The 16,746-nt window shown below is 45.1% G+C and overlaps 1 protein-coding gene across 5 annotated transcripts in view; it reads right to left on the bottom strand.

Annotated features, from left to right (window-relative positions):
* The window catches only part of PDE3A (phosphodiesterase 3A), a 314,647-nt gene that overhangs the window by 22,938 nt on the left and 274,963 nt on the right, over positions 1-16,746 (bottom strand). For all 5 annotated transcript variants that reach the window (XM_072999742.2, XM_072999743.2, XM_020811330.3 and 2 more), the window contains 3 exons: positions 15,593-15,678; positions 13,518-13,687; positions 8,074-8,211 (listed from right to left, as the gene is read on the bottom strand). In XM_072999742.2, the coding sequence (XP_072855843.2) occupies positions 8,074-8,211; positions 13,518-13,687; positions 15,593-15,678 (394 nt within the window). The remainder of the gene's footprint in view (positions 1-8,073; positions 8,212-13,517; positions 13,688-15,592; positions 15,679-16,746) is intronic.

Here is a 16,746-nt window from a genome sequence, read left to right as displayed (position 1 = left end):
CTTCCTTCCTTCCTTCCTTCCTTCCTTCCTTCCTTCCTTCCTTCCTTTCCCTCCCTCCCTCTCCCTCCTTCCTTCCTTCCTTCCTTCCTTCCTTCCTTCCTTCCTTCCTTCCTTCCTTCCTTCCTTCCTTCCTTCCTTCAGGGCTTGGCTGAGGGCCACTTTTCAGAGCTGCCAAGAAGCTCAAGACCTATGTTCCCAAGGAAGTAAGGCTTCATATTGCCCATTTTATTTTAAATCCATCTTTAATGCAGTAGTTATGCACTGTAAAAGATCCTACAATGACTTTTTCTTAAAGTAGAAATGGGCATCCTTAACTGAAGAAGCACCCTTGTACCCTTGAGTGGCCACTTTTTAATTATTATTATTATTTTTCCATGTTGGACATACAGTACTGGGGTTTTTAAGAATATCGGAAACCCCTGCAAAGACAGTTATAATGAGTCCTTCTGCCTCCTATGAGGCACAAAGGGTATTTTCTAAGGGGCTGGGGAGTGTGTAAGGCAGGCAGTATAGACTCAGAAAAAGGACTAGACCAGCTGTTTTCCTGAACACAATGATAATCTTAGAATAAATAACTCCCTGTTACAGGAACTTCACAGGATGCTGGTTTGTTTCTGAGTCCAGTTCACAGCACTGGTGGTGACCTGTAGAGCTTGGGTCCAGGATCTCTGAATGACTGTATCTCCCTAAATGAGCTGGCTTGGCTTTTAGGATCTTCTTGGGGAGGTCCTCTCTCTATCCTGCCTCTTTGTGAGAGTGGATTTTTTTCAGGGGCTCTCTGGTATACCAGCCATATATACCACAACAAAATATACCAAAAACATGAGCTACGCTGTCCCCAAAATATTACTAGTGATGGTGGTGGTGGCAGTTAGTGTTGACCTAATAAGGGAAAAAAACTAGAAAGTTAATTACATCAACAGGCAATGTTTTCCATGTTGTTATCTCTTTGCCTGCAGGAGATCAGAACATGCCCCCAAAATATGATACTCATAGTTGACAATGCCAGAAAGCCATACTCTTTTCGCTTTCTGAAAAGCACATCATAATGGCATGCTATGCTTTTCCCTCTCTGTTTTGATCTTATTTGGGTCAGTGGAGAAAGCTCCAGAATGATAACAAATGAGTAAAGTAGACTGGAGAGCTAAGTGTTCTTGTAGCTTAGGCTATTAAGTTCTCTTGTCACTAGACTACAGGCCTGGATGTTAATTAAAGCTGTCAAGTCAAGACGTTAAGAGCTTTGCTGGCTCACATCAAGAGCACAACGACCGGAATTTTAGTTCTTCGAATGGACCTCTGTGATTCACACCCTGGGTGATCCGTGCCTGTGTGGAGCCTCATCGGAAAGTTCTAGAACTTCTGCAGTAGCAAAAAACACATTGGAATAGGCTGCCTCCCCCCTCATATAAGTACCTTGGTGCCACGGCTCCCCTTTCAGTTGTGTCAACCACCACTACGTTAAGCAGAATGGCGTGACAGTTGGGAGGACGGGCGGGATGTGTGAATCATAGAGGTCCACTTGAAGAACTACAATTACAGGTGGGTAACCTGTCGTTCTTCGAGTGGCCTCTGTGAATCACACCCTGGGTGACTAAAAAGCTGTCTTACCAACTCAGTGGTGAGGTAGGGAAAACCTAGAGATACAAAAATCGAAAGGGTGAATGTACATGGCTCTAATTCCAGGACCTTTCATTGGCCTACTCCCTCTATAGATGGATATTTCAGACCACAGAGTGATCGAACACGAGGTCCTCCCCGGACCCTACAAAAAGATCCTAGCACCTAAGGATGTAAAGCCTCCTGTGTTTTGCTCTTACAGGTAAGGATGAGGAACTGAAAAATGGTTCTTCAGGTCCTGTGAGAGAGTGAGGTATTTTGTGGCCCTCTAGACAAGAAGAGAGAATGGGAACAAGAAGGAATTTTAATGTGAATTAAAGAAATTGTACACATTAATCCTTCAATGCGAATGAGGCTTTCGTGGAACTTGTGCATGAGGACAACAATCGCCTGCTGGTTTGTTGCACAGCCTTCTTGAGGATCCTCTGTGTGCATATGTGTGTATGCACACACAGAGGTGCATTTTGCTTCTTAAAGGAAAATGATCTAGGTTTTGCATAAATGTTTTGCAGATGACACTTTATGAAGACACGGTTCAATCAAAATAGCATTCCTTCTCTGCTTTTTTCCTGGGAAAAAGGAAATTGGGGGCAAGGATTTTTGAATTTCTGCATCCTCAAGTTAAGAAAGTCAAAGAAGGTAGTGAGTATCCTTTACATCCTACGAGTACCGGCAAGAACATTTGAAAACTCCTTTCTCAGGCAGGGGGAAAAGGTGGGTGGGTGGAGGAGTCTTTCCAGATGAGGAGAGAGAGAGCTATTGAAGGAATAGATTGAGCTGCCAGAAGGCTGAGCCGATTGGTACCTTCGAAACCATCTGCCTTCTCTGAGGAATGGGGCAGCTTTTAAGGGAGAAGTCGTACAGAGAAAGGAGCGGAGCACAGGGAAGAGCCGTTGGGAAGCACTTCAGTAGAATTCCAAGACACGGATGGAGGCAATAACGTGTCTTGGATCCGGGAACTGGCTGGGATCCAGGTAATAGCTTGGCTGGGCTTTAGTTCCAGCTTCTTCCCCAGGAAGAAGCCCTTCCTTCTTTAACACTCACAGAACGATGGCTGTAGGTACTTCTGCAAATGCCAGTCCCCCCAATCTCATGATGGTTCCGAGGAAGGCTTCTCCCCTCCAAAATCCTTCTGCTCCACAGAAGAGGCTCCGCACAACCCTTGCCTCCCCAAACATACAGGAGAGGGGCATCCACGTTAGCCACCCTGAGGCTCACGTTGTGGAAGAAAAGTGTAGTAAAAATATCTAACAAACAAGCCAACAAGCACCGAGTGCATATGTTGCTACCACAGCGTGACAGCGGCTTCCATATGGCCTCATCCTACGTTGCTTTGACAGCTGCGCTGTTTCTGTGGTGTGGGAAGAGGCCCAGCAAAACAATGTGTGAGTCAGCCCCAAGGCAACTGATCAGAGGCAATAAAGCAGGGGTGTCCAACCTTTCACCTTCCCTGGGCCACATTAGAAGATGAAAATTTGATTTGGGCCGCACATACATTTGGTTTGGGCCGCAGGGGGGGGGGCAGCCCTAGCCGTCCTCCACAGCCCCGCTCCAAGCGCGCATACCGGCAGCTGCAATCTCAGACAGCAGAGTCTGCCAGCTTCGACTCCGGCGGCTTTATGGGGCCAGGAGGGGGTCCACCTATTGACGGGGATGACGCAATGCAGTCACGCAGGCCCCCTGTCCTCTCCCCTCCCCTCCTTCACTCTCCCCCCCTGTTGTGACGTGCCCCTGCCTCAAGCGCTGACAATATAACTTGAAACTTTGGAATTTCTTTAAAAATAAAAAATTGCACTGGGCCGCATTACGAGCCAACCTGGGCCGCATGCGGCCCACGGGCCGCGGTTTGGACAAGCCTGCAATAAAGTAACTTTTAGAACGGTACCCTGTTAGGGTCAGATTTGCTCTTGTTTAGCCTTCCTTCCTAATCCAGCTGTGACTCCAATTTAAATTTAGACTGGAGGCTTCACAGGAAAGGGTTCTAACCCCGAAATTTGGAAGTAACTGGTTACTCGTCATTCATTCCATTCTTTGATAAGGTATACGTAATAACTAAACGGCGTTATGAACATAATTCAGTGAGGGATAACTTTACTCATTTCGTGGGTGCAAAAGAATTCTTTGTTCCCTCTGATCTTCAAGGCCGATGGTCCAACTCGTGGGAGGAGAAGAAATACACAGGGTTTAAGCGCTGGAGCCTGCTGTGCCTTGTCCCGTGGCCCTTATGCTCTGGTATGGGTGCCACGGCCACAATGAAGTGTGGCAGGAAGAGTATGTATCCCTAGGCAGTGCTTGTGGCATTAAGAAAGTGAAACCAGCCATTCTCAACAGGGCCATATGGCTCTTGGAGGGATCCTGATACATCCGATGGGGGCCACAGACTGGAAACAATTCTTCACACGCCACCTTATAAGGTTTGTTATGTGTCTTATGATTTGGCCTATTTCTTTCAGGTTGTCTTTACAGCTGCAGCAAAAAATAAAAGTAGGGTGGGTGGGTTTGAAAATGGCTGAATTAAACAAACAAGCAACGGCCAAATCTTGCTGTGGATTTATGCAGGCATAAATGTCACTGCGTAAATCACAACAATAAACTGCCAGCAGTGAGTGAGTTGCTGCTTATTCTGGGGTAGCGTGCGAACTGCATGACTCGGAATGTGATTAAGTTCAGGAGAGGGCAGCGAAGATGATCAAGGAAGCGGGAACCGAGCCCTATGAGAAAAGACTGGAAGAACTGGGCCTGTTGAGAACACGAGAGTCTGAGGGGAAATATGGCAGGACTTTTCAGATACTTGAAAGATAGTCCTACAGAAGAGGAGAAGAATCTGTTCTTGATCATCCCAGAGAGCAGAACATATAGTAATGGGCTAAAGTTACAGGAATATATGAGTATCAGGGAAAACATCCTTAATGTTAGATCAAAACGACAATGGAACCAATTACTGCAGAAGGTGGTGAGTGTTCCATTTCTGGAGTGATTCAAGAGAAAGTCAGACAGCCATTTCTCAGATACACTTTGATTTGGATTCCTGCACTGAGCAGGGGGTAGGATTCAATGGCCTTATAGCCTCCTTCCAAATCCATTATTCTATGAGCATAACCTGTGCGAACTGGGGGAGTCTGGAAGGTGCAGACAGAAAGAGTAACTTTTCTAAATGGCCTTTTGAAGAAGAGTAACTTCTTCAGGCTCTGAGACTTATTAGTCAAGTGACGGGTGATAGCAAGGCTACAACTGACACCCCTTCCGAAGCTAATTAATTTCCTGGTGGACATGCACATGGGAAGTACTGGTACAGCCTGTTCGTGAAACACTTTCCAAGGCCTCATTTGCAGTTATAATTGCCTGGAGTCTCGTTCTAACAGGTTTTCCCAGAATCTGACCCCCTGCCCAAGAGTCTATGTTTTCTACCCTTCAACAGGGGTAGCGGAGGAAAGTTGCTCTTCATTTGAAACTATGTCTGCTCTTTTAACATTTTTTTTTTAAATTGCAGCCTTCAACTCTTCCTTTTGACACAAAACTACTTTCCCACGATAGGAGTTCTTATCAAGTGAACAGAAAGTGTAAATTAAGGCCAAGGCCTCGCTTTTGCGGAAAAACAACGGAGTGAACTCAAAAGGGTTTGCCTTTCCGAAATGAGAGCCCTCCACCCTCCTTTTGCGTAGACTGTTTTTTTTATACATCTGCCAGTGCCGTGTTCAAGTGTTTTCTATTGTAGCACCGATGAATGCTTGCAGCTTATTTCTTTTTAATATAAATGCTTCAGCAATCGAGCATCCTCTGCAACCTACATAAATGGTTTCTCAAATATCCTTCAAGAGGCTACATTGACGCTGGCTTCCAAAAGCAAATGTTTCCTCAAGGGAATGACTATGTCAGCTCTTCTTTATTCCTTCCCATAAATTTCAGGCTATGTGGCCCTCATAGGTAATTCACTTTGTTAATTTCTTTCCCCCCTCTATCTAGTTCAAAATCAGGAATGCAATTTAAATTGCAGAAAGCCAAGGATGATTCATCCAAAGCCTTAGAGAGCTTCGGCTTTGCTCCACCTCAAGAAGCTTACGGATGTACCTTGGTAGGTCGTTTTTCATATCGTGAAGCACAACCATTAATTTCCTTGACCTTAAATAAACGGGTGGACATATTAAATCAGGGATGGGCAACTTTGAATCTGGGAAACAAGTTTCTGTTCCCATTGTCATCTGGGAGGCCCACAGCCTGAAGGAAGGAAGGAAGGAAGGAAGGAAGGAAGGAAGGAAGGAAGGAAGGAAGGAAGGAAGGAAGGAAGGAAGGAAGGAAGGAAGGAAGGAAGGAAGGAAGGAAGGAAGGGGGGGGAGAGAGAGGAAGGAAGGAAGGAAGGAAGGAAGGAAGGAAGGAAGGGGAAGGAAGGAAGGAAGGAAGGAAGGAAGGAAGGAAGGAAGGAAGGAAGGAAGGAAGGAAGGAAGGAAGGAAGGAAGGAAGGAAGGAAGGAAGGAAGGAAGGAAGGGGGGAGAGAGAGGAAGGAAGGAAGGAAGGAAGGAAGGAAGGAAGGAAGGAAGGAAGGAAGGAAGGAAGGAAGGAAGGAAGGAAGGAAGGAAGGAAGGGGGGGAGAGAGGAAGGAAGGAAGGAAGGAAGGGGAAGGAAGGAAGGAAGGAAGGAAGGAAGGAAGGAAGGAAGGAAGGAAGGAAGGAAGGAAGGAAGGAAGGAAGGAAGGAAGGAAGGAAGGAAGGAAGGAAGGAAGGAAGGAAGGAAAAAACAAATGGCCTCAAATCTGTTATTCAGAATTGATTGTTTGAAGGGAGCTAAACACTGCAACTTACTATTGTTCATTCATTCATTCATTCATTCATTCATTCATTCATTCATTCATTCATTCATTCATTCATTCATTCATTCATTCATTCGATTATTTATATACTGCTCCACAGTGCTAGAGCATTTTCTGGGTGGTTTCCAACATAATTATGCAAGGAACACTTTACCCATCAGGAAGCTGGGGACTCATTTTACCAATTTCGGAAGGATGGGAGGCTAAGTCAACCTTGAGCCAGCTACCTGAATTCATTGGGATCGAAATCAGGCCATGAGCAGAGTCTTGACTGCAATACTGCAGTTTAACCACGACACGATGAGGCTCTTACAACTTGTGCAATAATTGAACCACTTCTCCTCCAAGCATCTAAGGATAGCAATTTGCCTCTTCCTTCTTCTTCCCCACTCCCAGTAGTCATGAAATCCTAATAGTTTTGGGGTTGGGGGTGTGTGTGTCTTACAAAGACAGCCTTGAGAGGCTTTGGTAGTCCAGATGCTGCACTTCGCCTACTCCTGCATTAAATACAGTCAGGTTTAATTTTGCACATTTAGACCAAGCACATAATGCTGCCCAAACTTTTATCCACATTTAGGGAGACTGGGAATGTCTTCTGAATTCATATGCTTCCCCCCCCCCCCTTTTCTTCCTTCACTCTTTCATGCAAACTCCATTTCCCTCTTTTCAGAATTAGCAAATAGTCCACCTTGGGTCTGTTCTACCAGTTTGCAAACCATGGTGATCTCCCAGAGACCTTGGATCACAAGCTGAGAAAAGTTACTTTTTTGATAAAAACTTCCAGATTCCCCCATCCAGCATTCCTGCAGCCAGATGACTGAGAAGGTTTTAGTCCCTCAGAAGTAATTTCCCTTCCAAAGCAGTGCTTCCCAAACTTGGGTCCCCAGATGTTCTTGGACTACAACTCCCAGACATCCTGGCCAGCACAGCGAGGGTGAGAGTTTTAACCCAAGAACATCTGGGGACCTAAAGTTGGGAACCACTGCTCTAGACCAGTGGTTCTTAACCTTTTTGAAAGAAACGCCCCCTTGAGCCATTGAGGAAGTTATCATCGCCCCCCTCCCCGCGGTGATGATATCTTATTTATTTATTTATTTATTTATTTATTTATTTATTTATTTATTTATTTATTTATTTATTTATTTATTTATTTATTTATTTATTTATTTATTTATTTATTTAAGACACTTAAATCCAATGACCCCTGAAAGCAAAATTAAATTCCAAGAAAATGAAATGCCCCCCAAAAAGTAACATTTAATGATTTAGTTGCAAGTGAATTTTAAGACGCAAAAAGAAGTATGAAAAGGGCATAAAACAAATGCAGGAACTAAAAATTTCAAGACAAAAAGTCTGAAACTAAATTAAAATTGGAGGAAAATATATATTCATGCACACTGTAAAAAGGCTGCAGCCATCTTCACAGGTTTGGCTTGATCCAGCGCCCCCCTACGGCCCCCTTCTGCTCCAGCGCCCCCACACCGCCCCTTTTCGTTCTACCCGCCCCCCTGAAAAATGAAATCGCCCCCTGGGGGGCATTATCACCCACGTTAAGAACCACTGCTCTAGATCATTGTTCTTCCATAACCCTCCAAACATGCTTCATCCATGGTGGGACTTATTACAGAAATTTGGGACACACATTTTCTTACCTGACTCAGGATCCGGCCACATTTCTTGCCTATCTTCTCTACCAAATCAAAGATGGGGAAATTCCAATTGTTTAGTTGATCCATAAGCGGGTCCAAATTGTCCATTATGAGAGGCTCTGGGGCAAGAATAGGTTTATCCTGCATCAAGAAGCGAGAAACATTTTCAGCATTATTTTAAAAAAACCCTACAGAATATAGCTACTTGCATCTTCCTTGATTTCTACATACCAACTATGCCATTGAGATTAACTCATCCTCACACAAGTTTTCATTTCATTTTCTTTCAATACTTCAGACATCATGCTGTTAAGTCAGTACCTTGTAGCAGCTCTAATAGGGCTTTCAAAGTGAGCGAGATATTAAAGGAGTGGTTTTACCAGTTCCACTCCCCCAGTGAGTTTCCATGGCTAAGTGGGATTTGAACCCTGGTCTCCAGAATCTTAGGGAGGGACGTGGTGACGCTGCGGGCTAAACCGCAGAAGCCTCTGTGCTGCAGGGTCAGAAGACCAAGCAGTCGTAAGATCGAATCCACGTGACAGAGTGAGCTCCCGTCGCTTGTCCCAGCTCCCGCCAACCTAACGGTTCGAAAGCATGCAAATGCAAGTAGATAAATAGGGACCACCTTGGTGGGAAGGTAACAGTGTTCCGTGTCTATGTCGCACTGGCCATGTGAACACGGAAGATTGTCTTCGGACAAAACGCTGGCTCTATGGCTTGGAAACGGGGATGAGCACCGCCCCCTAGAGTTGAACACAACTGGACAAAAATTGTCAAGGGGAACCTTTACCTATACCTCCAGAATCTTGCTCCATCAGTCTATCAACTACATCACACTGGGTACCTGTTTAGATGTCAGTATATCCAGATACTATATATACAGTATATCTAGATATTTTGATATCTATATATCAAAAAAACCAAGATCATGGCCAATCCTCCCATCACCTCCTGGCAAAGAGAAGGGGAAGATATGGAGGTAGTGACAGATTTCACTTGCTCGGGCTCCATGATCACTGCAGATGGGGACAGCAGCCACAAAATTAAAAGACGCCTGCTTCTTGGGAGGAAAGCAATGACAAACCTAGACAGCATCTTAAAAAGCAGAGACATCACCGTGCCGACAAAGTTCCACATTGTCAAAGCTACGTTTTTTTCCTGTAGTGATGTATGGAAGTGAGAGCTGGACCATAAAGAAGGCTGACCACCGAAGAATTAATGCTTTTCAATTGTGGTGCTGGAGGAGACTCTTGAGAGTCCTCTGGACTGCAAGGAGAACAAACCTATCCATTCTGAAGGAAATCAATCCTGAGTGCTCACTTGGAAGGACAGATCCTGAAGCTGAGGCTCCAATACTTTGGCTATCTCATGAGAAGAGAAGACTCCCTGGAAAAGACCCTGATGCTGAGAAAGTGTGAGGGCAAGAGGAGAAGAGGATGACAGAAGATGAGATGGATGGACAGTGTCATGGAAATCACCAACATGACTTTGACCCAACTCTGGGAGGCAGTGGAAGACAGGAGGGCCTGGCGTGCTGTGGTCCATGAGGTCACAAAGAGTCGGACACGACTTAATGAGTAAACAACAACAACAACAACAATATCTAGATCCTGGAGGGGGAAAGAGAAGGAGAGAAGGGTTCCCCCTGCTTGCCATATACACTCCCACCTTAGTGGCAGAGGACAAGGAATGGGTAGTGAGAAGCAGAGATGTGTTTTCTGTATTCACTAATATATTTATGCATATCCTGCCTTCCAAAATATATATAGGATAGTTTACAAGTAACATCAACAATCATGAGTAAATCTTATGAACATTTCCCCCCAAAGTGACAAACCACCGGGATTCTTCCCACAGTGCAGATGGTGACAGACAGTCCTGCTGGGTGTGGGGGTGGTCCAGCCGGGAGAAGGCGCTGAGGGAATGCTTCCATGCCTGCCTCTCTCTTTCTTTGGGAAACCTTCCCACGGGACAGATGGTGGTAAACAGCCCTGTAGCACAGACTGGATAGACAGCCTACAGAAAGCTCTGAAGGGGCTTCTGCCTGACTGTATCCTTCATTCTCAGATGAGAAAGAAACAGATGCTGAGGCTACTCAGAGCAAGGGTCTATTCAAGGCACATGACACAAAGGCTCCAAAAACAAGGATACAAGACCACCTTGGAATCTTCAGTGTTTTGTTTTTTCCCCGCTTCAAAAGACATCAGCTGGCTGGATAGCTCAGTGAGTTAAATATTTGGCTATGGAACTACAAGTTAGGAGTTTGATTCCCCTCTAAGCCAGACTGTGTGGCCTTGGGCAAGCTGTGGAGTTTCACAATGCCCCAGAAAGAAGGGACTGGTAACCTACTTTTGAGTACTCTCTTCCTAGAAAACCCTGGAAAGGATCACCATCAGTCAGAATTGATGGCATGCAATTATCACATGCAAAAACTAAGATCATGGCCATTGGTTCCCCTCACCTCCTGGCAAATAGAAGGGGAAGATATGGAGGTAGTGACAGATTTTACCTTTTTGGGCTCCATGATCACTGCAGATGGTGACAGCAGCCACGAAATTAAACGACACCTGCGTCTTGGGAGGAAAGCGATGACAAACCTAGATAGCATCTTAAAAAGCAGAGACATCACCTTGCTGACAAAGATCCGCATAGTCAAAGCTATGGTTTTTCCAGTAGCGATGTATGGAAGTGAAAGCTGGAACATAAAGAAGGCTGACCGCCAAAGAACTGATGGTTTTGAATTGTGGTGCTGGAGGAGGCTCTTGAGAGTCCCCTGGACTGCAAAGAGAACAAACCTATCCATTTTGAAGGAAATCAACCCTGAGTGCTCACTTGGAAGGACAGATCCTGAAGCTGAGGCTCCAATCCTTTGGCCATCTGATGAGAAGAGAAGATTCCCTGGAAAAGCCCCTGATGTTGGGAAAGTGTGAAGGCAAGAGGAGAAGGGGACGACAGAGGATGAGATGGTTGGACAGTGTCATCGAAGCAACCAACATGAATTTGACCCAACTCTGGGAGGCAGTGGAAGACAGGAGGGCCGGCGTGCTCTGGTCTATGGGGTCACGAAGAGTCAGACATGACTTAACGACTAAAAAACAACAAAAATTATCATTTATTAAAAGGATATCAGGCAGTAGTCATGGCCGGCCCTAATACTGGGCAAGGCGAGACCGGAAGAGGCAAGTGTTGGGAAGCAGCGTTGGCAGCCTCCTGTCTTTTCTCTTGATTCCCCCACTGGCTCCTCACTGCTGCTGCCAGACAGAGCTGTGCATGAGCCACTTCGAAGCCTCTAAGCTAGCCTCTTGACTCCTCTATTTTGGAGGACACAATCTTTTCTTCAGTCCTGTGATGAGGTTCCACGGCCACCACAGGTAGTTCCTGAACATGGAACAGGGAAAAGTACCTCAGGAGCAAAAATGCTTTGGGCTTTAAATCTCGCAAACAGCCTTTGAAAAGACTTTGGGACAGAGTGTATGTGCCTGACTTAAGTGGGCCCCTGTGGGAGAGAACTTCATGTATGTTAAAAGAAGGAAAAGAGAAATGGCAGAGATGACTTCAAATCCGCAGGAAGGTAGGGGAGAGAGAGAGGGAGAGAGAGAGAGAGAATGCATGAATGGAGGAGCTCTAGCAAGCCTTACATAGCTACAAGTGAAAAAAAAAATAGCAGGAGCCAGCATCCAACTAGGGAAAGTCAATTTATTTTCATTTCTTTTTAAATGGGCTGAAACTTATTGAGAGGGCAGGATCTTGGCAGCTAGGATTCCTCCCCAAACTCTCATTTTGGACTCTTGCGCCACTTCTGGGGGTTATTATTTACATGCTAAATGTGGATATTTATGAGCTTAATTTAGACCACATCTGTACTTTGTTGTGCAATAATGCACAACAGTCCTGGTTCTATTCCAACCTCCCATCTCCCACACTACTTAACCCCCCCCCTCGGCTTTCTCGTTCAGTTTGATATTTGCAAGCAATGCTACTTGGGATTTCATCACTCTGTGCAACTGGGCTACTCATAAGTTGCACGCTGCACCAGATACCAGACCATGTTTTATGCACGTCTGATTCCCTTTCACCAAGCACAACGAAGCATGGGATCATCCCAATGATAATGATGAAAAACAAGAATGAGCCCAATAACAACAATCCAAAAAATGCAAAGAGGTACCTGGAATAAACTGCCACAGATATTTTAGACAGCACTGGGTGTTGGTGCTGTTCATGGGTTCTTGCTACTTGATTTCATGTGCTCTTCTATCTCCAGCCTTGATGTGACCACACTCAGGTCTCAATGGAGTTTTTCCCCCTCAGCTTCCTTTTCCTATGCAAATTTTCATTTTCTTTCTTTTTCCTTTGGTAAACCTTTGGGTTCTCCCGAGCATGCAGGACACATGCGGGATCAATGTTCATTCGAGCTCTGGTTTTACAAATCGCACCACGATCAACACAGATCAACAGGATCCCACCTTGCAGAAGCACAGTCCAGAATACTCCTAGACGATACAGCACGTACAGTGGTGCCTCGCTTAACGATTGCCCCGTATTACGACGAATCCGCTTTATGATGATCTTTTCAATGCGTTTCAATGGGGTTTTAAATTTCGCTTTACGATGTTTTCGCTTAACAGCGGTTTTCCTGGAATGGATTATCACCTTTAAGCGAGGCACCACTGTATTTGATCCCAAGGGGTTCCAACCGTTGGTTCATCGAGCTACATATTATGCATTGTTGGGTTGGGGAAGTCTTCTGGGCTGGGAGGATGGGATTCTACCTCCTCCCTGAAACTGTCTCCAGGCCAAATATCATCAAAAGTCAGTGATGGAGCTTTTCCATCTGCTGCTTTGGCTGGGAACCAGGTTTCCATCCTCCCCTTTTTCTGAGCGGGGAAGAGGAAGTGGTCTCAGTTGGTGCTTGCAAAATCTAGTTAAGGTAGACCAGGATTGCTCCTCGCTGTTCCTGACGCAGGGAACCAAGAGTGAAGTAGACTCACCTGGTAGTAATAGCCACCTGAGACATAACTAGGTCTGGAAAGCTCTTGGAACAACTACGTGAGAGTGGGAAATGGCATCCTTGTAATCTCCAATCTCTTGTAACTGGAAAGGGAAGGATAAGGCAAATCTGGATCTCCTGTGGGATGGGATGGGATCCACAGGCCAGATTTCCTCTGGCCCCCTGCCAAGTTTGTTTTTGTGTGTGTGTGCCCTGTGGTCATCCTCAAAGGACTCAAGGAAATGTTTTCTCTTCCTCACTGTCTGAAACTAGAGATGCCTGGGACTGAATTTTTAAACCTGCTTGAATGAAAAAAAAATGTATGTTCTGCTACCAAATGTTCAGATTTGGGGGACGGGTGGGTCAAACTCTGTTTTTTTGAAACAGGGCGGTCCTTTTACAGTTTTCCAGGTACATTAAAGAAACGCAGCTATATCCTGAAAAGTGATCAGAATACCTCCGGCGGCAACAAGGGATGCAGTATGATTGCCTCTGGAGTATACGTCCTACAGATGGATCCCATCTGTGCCGGCTCCTTGGAACAGTCTGTCTCGTCATCGTTTTGCACGGCGTCGCTGCTGTCGCTGTTGTTTGTTTCGTAGTCAGAAGTGGCTTGTGCTGGATCATCTGAAAAGCAAGTCCAACTATTAATGCAAAGAAGATCAAACTCTGTGTGTGTGTGTGTGTGTGTGTGTGTGTGTGTGTGTGTGTGTGTGTGTGTGTGTGTGTGTGTGTGTGTGTGAACACACACACACACATATGGATATCTCTCTCTCTCTCTCTCTCTCTCTCTCTCTCTCTCTCTGTGTGTGTGTGTGTGTGTTTGCTTGCTTGCTTGCTTGGTTAAAATAATTTCCCCCTCCCTTTCTCCTTAAAAAGGACCCAAGGCGCGGCTTACATCATTAAAGACAATATTTAAAGCAAAAAACAATGAGTATACAAATATTAAAAAGGAATAAACAAAGACCACTCTGAGAAAGGATGGAAGCAAGCAATATGAAAAACACATTCAAAGCAGCAACGTATAACAAAGCAGCCGGTCACTCAGGGAAAGCTTGCCAGAAAAGAAACGTATTTGCCTGCTTGTGGAAAGACAGCAAAGATGGGGCCAGTCTGGCCTCCAGTGGGAGGGAGTTCCAGCGTCTGGGAGCAGTAATAGAGAAGGCCCTCTCCCGCATACTGACCAAACATGCCGATAAAAGTGGTGGGACCGAGAGAAAACAGTTCCATAGAAAAGGCAAGAGCCAGGTCTTATGTTACTCTAGGGCAGTGGTTCCCAACCTTGGGTCCCCAAATGTTCTTGGACTACAACTCCCAGAAATCTTGGCCAGCACATCTAGGGGTGAAGGTTTCTGGGGGTTTTAGTCCAAGAACATCTGGGGACCCGAGGTTGGGAACCACCGTTCTAAGGTCTGTTCTGTCTAAAGAGGCAAATCCTTTCTTGTCGTCCTTACGTTATCAGTGTAGGAATATCTACTCCAAGACAGGGTGAGATATTGTTTATGGTGCTGTCAGTTCAATGCTTTTACACAAACTAGGTAGCCTGTACAAATTGCATGCCTTCCAACAGTTGCGTAGCTTGTGCAAATAGTATAAAACTACACTAGCTGCTCCTTTATTTAATGGAATTTTTAAAAAACTGAAGCATTGGATGGATTCTTCCCATCTTTTTTTTTAAAAAATACACTAGCCTTTTAAAGCTTGCTGTGTGTGCATGCACTTCACTTCTTAGCACAAAAGGACAGTCGTTTTGCACAGACTGTGTTGAATAAGCAAACAACCAAAATTCCTGGTGGAAAACTAAGGGACATTCCTTGTCTCATTCGTAACCTAGCGTGCTGAAGGCCTTTACAGTATTTAAAGGTGCCTAAATAGATGAGAATGAGGACCTTGGTGAGTATCTTCTCGTTCAAGGTCTTGCAGTTTCTAAATTCACTCCCTCCCCACAAAATACACATGGGTTCTTTCACAAAGGGGAATCTCGTAAGTCTCGTAGGAGGAAAAAGGAACCTCAGGAAAAATGAATGGTTTGCAGAAGTGCTAAGGCAGAAGTGAGGAATCTTGAGTACCTTCCAGATATTTTCAACATCAGCTCCTAGAACAGAATGCACATCTGCAAGTGGAGTTCCTTGTCATATTCTGCCTGTACTCAGACATACGGGTCTGTGCCCACGTGGACCTTTGGTTTGAAATCTTCTAGAGGCAGAGGGTTGGGTGGTGGTCCTGTCTCTCCCCCTTTGTGTAGAAGCTTAGGGAAGTCACCCCCTCAGTTCCACCTCACCTGACACAGCTGTCGCATTTCTGTACATCTCTGGTACCCGATTGTGAAGCTTTTGTATCTTCTCCTCAACTTGAGAAGTTTGAACTCATACGATTTAGTTCCTGATAGCCAAAACTTGCTGGGGATTAGATCCCATCTTTTTGTCTCTGGACTCACTCACCGCTAAAGTACTCCTGCTCAGAACATCTCTACAATTGAGCTTTTGAGCTGAAAGACGTCTCTCCACCTTGAAATGGGAAACATCCACTTACCTGTTCTGCTCAACGTGTGTGATGCCCCATCAGTTCTGTCCACTGTTCCTTCACCAGTGTCTTTTTGGTTATATGGCCTGCCACAGCTGAAGAAGAGGACAAATGATAGGCATTTGCTTAAAATGAAAGAAAGAGCAAATTAATCACTAGTCCTGCCACTGTTAGTATTTGTTAGTAATTTCAGGCATGTGGACATGAAATTCTATTTCAAAATACTGAAGTACTGGACAACACCAGCGATCATTATGTTAGACTGCACAGGGAAGCCACTGAAATCCATAAACATCAACAGAACTTCAACAAAAAGGAAGGAGACCTAAAACTAAACATAGCCTGGCTCCCCATACTGAAAAATGCAGCCTGCAAAAGGTCAATGAACTCTATCCAGCCACAAGGACCAGGGATCATTGCACAAAAAAGACCAGCTAACGACAACCATCAATCACAGTGACAGATCATCTCTCCCCCCTTATCACAACAAAAAACACGCTGATCACCCTATCTCCTGAAAAAAGACAAAAGCTGTTCCCACAGCTATAAATACTCAACTATCCAACAAACAGCAACACAGCATGCACAGAGTTCCTACTCCAGTTCTCTGAAGATGCCGGCCACAAGAGACTGGCGAAAAGTCAGGAAGAACAACCTTCAGAACATGGCCAAAGAACCTGAAAAACCCACAACAACCAATTTCAGGCATGTTTTGTAAGCCTAGGCAAGACCTCTGCCGGTTGATAATGCAAAATCATATATACGAGTTGCTTAATGTGATTTGAAACACCATTTTTGTGACCTGCTTTCACATTAGAGTTGCACAACAGGGAGAGACAAGCCGTAATCCAAGTCCTGGTAGCCAACCAGGGGAAACCACACTGGAACAGCCTCCTGGAATTCCAGGCAACCTGCATGGGTGGCTGTCACACCATGTAATTTGGAAAGCCTGCAGCTCAAACCTGGATGCAATTATGAGGGTTACATAATCGCATTAAGCAAACATAACCTATTGCCACTGAATTTTTAAGCGAGGCCAAACAAGCTTGGAACTCTTGTTTCTTGGAACTCTCTTGTTTTCTTTCAGAGATGTTGCCATGGTCTAAGTTCCAAGAAATGAAAATAGAAGACACAACAGAAAGCCAAGGGACTGAGATAGCCTA

Source organism: Pogona vitticeps, chromosome 5, assembly GCF_051106095.1.
Source record: "Pogona vitticeps strain Pit_001003342236 chromosome 5, PviZW2.1, whole genome shotgun sequence".
NCBI lineage: Eukaryota > Metazoa > Chordata > Lepidosauria > Squamata > Agamidae > Pogona > Pogona vitticeps.
Note: the sequence above shows the minus strand (reverse complement) of the source record. Positions and strands in the feature narration are given on the sequence as shown.